The sequence below is a fragment of the Neophocaena asiaeorientalis genome, unplaced genomic scaffold (assembly GCF_003031525.2).
Source record: "Neophocaena asiaeorientalis asiaeorientalis breed wild unplaced genomic scaffold, Neophocaena_asiaeorientalis_V1.1 scaffold681, whole genome shotgun sequence".
NCBI classification, from domain to species: domain Eukaryota; kingdom Metazoa; phylum Chordata; class Mammalia; order Artiodactyla; family Phocoenidae; genus Neophocaena; species Neophocaena asiaeorientalis.
The window spans coordinates 563,190-569,542 of NW_020172271.1; the positions used below are offsets into that span (position 1 = coordinate 563,190).

The window sequence follows — 6,353 nt, forward strand, 5'->3', positions numbered from 1 at the left end:
TCCTGGCCTTCAAAAGCTGTCATCTTTACCCAAAACTGGGCTGCGTACTTTTCCTTTCCTGCTCTTCTGTTTTAGAGGTGTGACTCAGCACATCTGTAAAATGGATCAAAAGTATGTTGATGTCGGAAGACAGTAGACACAGGAAGGAGAAACCAATAATTGAGGGTTTTTTTTTTTTTTTTTTAAATTGAGGGTTCTTTTATTTGTTTGGAACAAATACATAGGCAAAGCCACTTATTGGTAGCTTGAAAAACTTAAAAGTAATGGTGAGGGGTATAAAATCTTTTCCTGGAACACATGAAACACCTAGTTATGAGACATGTTGTCTGCAATATTTCTCAAGTCCTAAAGTGCTTCTGAACTTAAAACCTGCACTTTATTTTTTTTTTTCAAGTTTTTTGTTGTTTGATAGGAACATTCAGCTGTTAATCTTTTGGGGGCAGCACCAATAATGCTGATGTGGCAGGAGAGGCCCCCAGTTTACTCCTGAACATTCTCTGCTTAGAGACCATCCTGTTGGCCTTGAACATGTGAGAAAGAAAAACTTTGGGGAGGAGGGTGGCCATTTCTGAGGGTATACAGTTTGATGCAGAGATGTGGGGAGCTTTTGCCATCATGGTTGAGACAGTGTTCCTTTTATCCACTAACAGAAGCAGTGTAGTGCATAAGCCCAGGTTTGAAACCCAGCCCCTTGGACAAGTTACCTAACCTCTCTGTGCCTCATTTTCCCCATATGCAAAATGGAGATAGTAATGGTACCTACCCCATTGGCTGTAGTGAAATTAAGAGTGTATATAGGGGCTTCCCTGGTGGCGCAGTGGTTGGGAGTCCGCCTGCCGATGCAGTGGGCGCGGGTTCGTGCCCCGGTCCAGGAGGATCCCATGTGCTGCAGAGCGGCTGGGCCCGTGAGCCATGGCCGCTGGGCCCGCGCGTCTGGAGCCTGTGCTCCGCAACGGGAGAGGCCCGCGGACCGGAAAAAAAAAAAAAAAAAAAAAAAAAAAGAGTGTATATGAAAAGTGTTTACAGGGCCTGGCTTGTAGTAAGGGCTGTGTAAGTGTAAACTCTTGCTGCCATTACTATTACTATTATTAATGTTACTGTAACTCTGCTTTGGGATCATGTTCAGTTTGTAAAACTTGGGGTTCACACCCCTTGTTTTTTCTTCTTAATTTGCTTACCTTTTAGCATTTTCTACCATTGCCTTGATAACCCACCCACTTAAGGATAAAGAGAGGAAAAGTTTTTTCAGACTTCCATGTTTTATTAAATGTTTCAAACATATGCAAAAGTAGAAAGGACACATTTATATGCAAATGCTATTTTTAAAGGCAAAAAAAGTAAAGTGTCATTTGAAGTGTGAAAATACAAGCCTTTTGCTTTGACATAACTTTTTAAAAATTTTTATTTACTTTTAATTTTTTATTTTCCTTTTTTTTTTTTTTTTGACTATGTCAGGTCTTAGCTGGGGCACACAGGATCTTTATTGAGGCCTGTGAGATCCTTCATTACAGTGTGTGGTCTCTTCGTTGTGGCACTCGAGCTTCTCTCTAGTTGTGGCCTGCGGGTTTTCTCTCTCTAGTTGTGGCGTGTGGGCTCCAGAGCACATGGGCTCTGTAGTTTGCAGCACACGGGCTCTCTCGTTGAGGCATTCAAGCTCGATAGTTGCAGTGCACGGGCTTAGTTGCCCCACGGCATGTGGGATCTTAGTTCCCTGACCAGGGATTGAACCTGTGTTCCCTGCATTGGAAGGCAGATTCTTTACCACTGGAGCACCAGGGAAGTCCAACATAACTTTTAAAATATTCTTATGCATAACTTTTAAAATATTTTTATGCATCATACTGTGTACATCATTGTAATTCTAGAGAACATAGTATTTTACAGACTTTCTCTATTCAGCATTAGAACATAAGCATTTTTCTCTGTCCCTTAGCCTTTACGAATAGTTTCAATGATTTTGTACCATGAATAGTTATTGGTTTGTTAAACATGTTGCTTCCTTTAAAATATATATGTAAAACAGCAGTGAAAATCCTGCCACAGATGGTTGGGGTTATGTTGGAAGATCATTTTTGTTTTGCTTTTTTGATTAAGGATCTCTGCATTTGTTTCCTGGTACGTGGGAATTTTACTTTAATGTGGTTCTTTGGAAAGTTGGCCTTATCAGTAATACCAAGTCCCTAACTTGGGGTTGAAGGTAAACCTGCTCTGTGTTAGTATCTGGTGCATGAGGATAGGACTGTGCTGGCTGTCATGAAGTACAGCCAGCACAGTCCATATATCACTCTGTAGACCTGAGTGGTCCAATATGGGATCTACTAGCCACATGTAGTTATTTAAATTTAAATTAATTAGAATTAAAGATGAAAGATTTAGTCCTCACAGTCAAACCAGCTATATTTCACGTGCTCAGTAGCCACATGGCTACCATATTGGTAGCAGATACAGATCATTATCATCATTGCAGAAAGTTCTATTGAATAGTGCAGCTCTAGGTTTTTTTTGACTGCTCAGTTTTTTTACCTTATAGTGACAAGGATGATCTGCTTCTCATAGGATTTTCTAGAGCAGAGGTCAGCAAACGTTGGCTGCTTGATTTTGTATATAGTTTTATTGGAACACAGCCACACCCATCTGTTTATCTGTTATCTGTGGCTGCTTCTGTGCTAGTGGCAGGGCTGAATGTTGAGTAGCTGTGAGAGACCAAATGTGGCCCACCAAGTCTAAACTAGTATTTACTCTGGCCCTTTACGAAAAAGTTTGCTGACCCCTTTTATCTAGACCAGGTTTTCTCAACCTCAGCACTATTGACATTTTGGTCCCAGGTAATTATTTGTTGTGAAGGGCTATCCTGTGCATTGTATTGTAGGATGTTTAGCAGCATCCCTGGCCTCTGTCCAGTAGATGCTAGTGGCACCCCTGCACCTTCCCCCACTCGGTTGTGACAACCAGAAGTTTCTCTACACATTGCCAAGTGGCCGCTGGGAAGCAACATCACCCCTGGCTGAGAATCATTAATCTAAAGTGACATGGCTTGACAAAACATTCACTTACAATACTGCATGAGAGCGCTCACTCTAAAACAAAATCCATTAAAAAGCAGAATAAATTGAAGAGTAGTTTCTATGCTACTATACTTTAGCATTCCCTCTTGAAACAGAAATGTTTTTTGTAAAACATGATGAGTAACTAGAGTGGGCAGAGAGATGGAAGCGCTAAGGTTCCACAGTTCACTGTCTGCTAACTGAGCAGCAAATAGAATGGAAGTTAGAGCATCTCTGAAGTTATGTGGATGTGTGGTTTATTTTACAGGTTTTCAAGCCCTACTTCCTTTATAAAACACTAGGTAACTGCAGGGTTTTTGTTGTTTTTGCTGTGTATGTAGATGTACACCCAGCACCTTGTGCTGAATCTAGTAAGAAGGGAGTTGTTAATGTTTATTAAAATGATTATTAATGAAAGCAGTAAATTGGTACTTACCTGTCTTATGATTGTTTATGATTTTAAGTGGTTCATACCCTCATTACCTAGAATAATTGAAAAACTGGTTATATTTACCTCCATTAGAAGTTAGGAGAATTGAATTAAATGTCAAGGCTTATATAATTGTATTCAGTTCTTTTAAGATCTGGTGCTTGAATACTTTCAGAGTGGGGATTTTCAAAGCTGTAGAAAATGGCGATGTTAAGAAATTAACTGCTTGCTTTGTAAGAATGTAGAGTGCTGTACAGTATTGGGGTACAAGTTTTAATAAACCATGTAGTATTTCTAAAATCTCAGTTTACAGAGTGGAGTGAATTCGAATTGGGACAGTTGCCTTTCAAAGAGAATACCAAGTGTACCTGGTTCTTCAAATTAAAATTAAATTTAAAAATTGGTGGGCTTCCCTGGTGGCGCAGTGGTTGAGAGTCTGCCTGCCGATGCAGGGGACACGGGTTCGTGCCCCAGTCCGGGAGGATCCCACATGCCGCGGAGCGGCTAGGAGCGGCTAGGCCAGTGAGCCATGGCCGCTGAGCGTGCGCGTCCGGAGCCTGTGCTCCGCGATGGGAGAGGCCGCAACAGTGAGAGGATCGAGTACCGCAAAAAAAAAAAAAAAAAATTGGTATTGAAAGGAATATATAAGTCACATGTAATGGACCACTGTTTTATGAAAAAATATCAGTGTAGTTAAATATGTTGACTACTGAATTCAAGTGAATTTTAGGTGAACTTGTTTGTTCCATGCATGATATATTTCTTGCTTGTTTTTCAGATCTTACCAATATATTTGAGTCCTTCCTGCCCCAGTTGTTGGCCTATCCCAACCCCATAGATCCTCTCAACGGTGACGCTGCAGCTATGTACCTCCATCGACCAGAAGAATACAAGCAGAAAATTAAAGGTAAGGCAAATAGCTTAGCCTGGAGACAGAAGAACTTAAGTCTGTTAGGTTTTGATCATCAAAAGCCCTTCTTAGTTACTCGTAATTTTTCTCAGGCCTAAAAAGAGACAGCTGTGGGCCGGAGCAGAGCTCACTAGCCTCTGTAGGTTCAAGGGTCAGAGACACCTTTAGAAAGCTGGAGGTTTCAGCAAGAAAGAAGAGAGAGAAAGCAAAAAAGGAAAGATGAGGAAATGGGTGACTTATTAGTTGGGTGGTAAGTAGACATAACCCTGCCAGAAATCCCTGTGACCCCCTATATGAAAGAACCTTTGCTTTCATTTGCTTCCTCTTGTCTTAGAAAATTAGAAAATTGGACTGGAGAGTAAAGTATTAATTGAAAGGCATAGTCTCATATTGGTTTGTAAATGGAATCATCCTGGCCCTTCAGGACAGCAGTTAACTTTGGGAGTTGGGAAATAATTACCAAATTCATCTTTAGACTTTGTTTTATTATATCATTTTACCTGTTGAATAAAAATTACCCAACTGGCTTCTTTTCTTGGTCCCATACTGATTTGCTTACATTTTGGGAAGTTTACATCTAAGGCACATTTCTACTGCAGATACCTGGCCCCAGTGCCCTGGTGCTATGGATTTTTCTATTAAAACTTAAAATGTGCTATTAAAGTTTAGAAATGTGCAAATGGTTAGTAGCACTAGTTAGCTCATCCTTTAAGATTTAGGATCCTGTTTTCCCATTCTCAGTTTACAGGCTAATGGGACACGAATTTCATTAAAATGAAAATGTGGTTGTGAAAGAACAACTAAAGCTACACACAAGGTTACCAGCATTCACCACGTTGTCCTTTTACCTCTGTGTATGTTTGAGAACTTTCATAGTGAAAGTCTAGATACATAAAGTTCCACCAGAAAGGAGAGGAGTTCAAAGTCCATGAAAATAGGCCTGCTCTTTTTAACAAATGGCAGGCATTGGTATTTACCCAATTTTTAGCTTGACTCGTTCATCTGCCCAGCAGCTCAGAACATGAGCTTCTGCAAAGTGTATAGCCCCTCTGAGTACATTTGCAGGAGATGGCAGTAGAAATAATTTATAAGAGCCCAGAATGCATAGGTCTTCACTCTTAAATATGAAAGTATGAGACAGGATGGGAGCATCTGGGCCTATTTGTTGAACAGTAGTTTTTCTCATTCTTCCCTGGTCTCTTAGGGTATTGTTTGGTACTTTTTGTTGAGATAAAGTAAAAATAAATCTACTCTAATTAACTTACTTAGGTCTCAGGTGCTTTGCAAATTAATATCTAATTTATGTAACCAGACATAGCCAAAGAAACATAATTCAAGAAAATATGTATTTCATTTTTAACCAGATAAAATTCTGTTATGAGACTGTCTTACTTTGACATCAGAATCACTTAACAGTGTCTGCAACCCACAGATATCTCTGTGCAGAGCATATTTCTATAGCTCTTGTATTCATTATGCCTCTATTTAACACTATTCCTGTTTTAGTACATATCTGTTATAGTCCCAGTTACAAAAGGAACCTAACCTACGTTTTTATCTTTGAACAGCAAGCTCTAGCTTAGGGGGCTCTAGATTTCTGAAACATTAGTGTTGGCTATCACTTCCTTAGTAATCTGAGAAGATCATGACTATCAGACCTGAGCTCACCCCAGCTTCCTACCTTTATATATATCCGCCCCCCCCCCGCCAATCTTTTCTTTGTTTCTTCCTACAGGAAATAAGAGATCTTATTTCTCGGACCCAGTCCCCCCACCAACATGATCTCGTTCTCCATTTATCCTTCCTCCTAGCACTGTTGGTCTTCCTTCTCCTCCTGGTTACCCACCACCCCCATACTCAAAGGTATCCCCATGTCAGAAGCCTTTATCTGTTTCTGTGGACTCCTTTAGGAGTCCTGCTGTTTGTTTCCCCTCCTCTCTCCTCTTTTTTTTTTTTTTTTTTTTTTTTT

The 6,353-nt window shown here is 40.2% G+C and overlaps 1 protein-coding gene across 1 annotated transcript in view; it reads left to right on the forward strand.

Moving 5' to 3' along the window:
* Positions 1-6,353, forward strand: part of UBE2H (ubiquitin conjugating enzyme E2 H) — a 96,643-nt gene that overhangs the window by 82,961 nt on the left and 7,329 nt on the right. Inside the window, exon 6 of the mRNA XM_024762786.1 lies at positions 4,253-4,381. Coding sequence (XP_024618554.1) covers positions 4,253-4,381 — 129 coding nt within the window. The remainder of the gene's footprint in view (positions 1-4,252; positions 4,382-6,353) is intronic.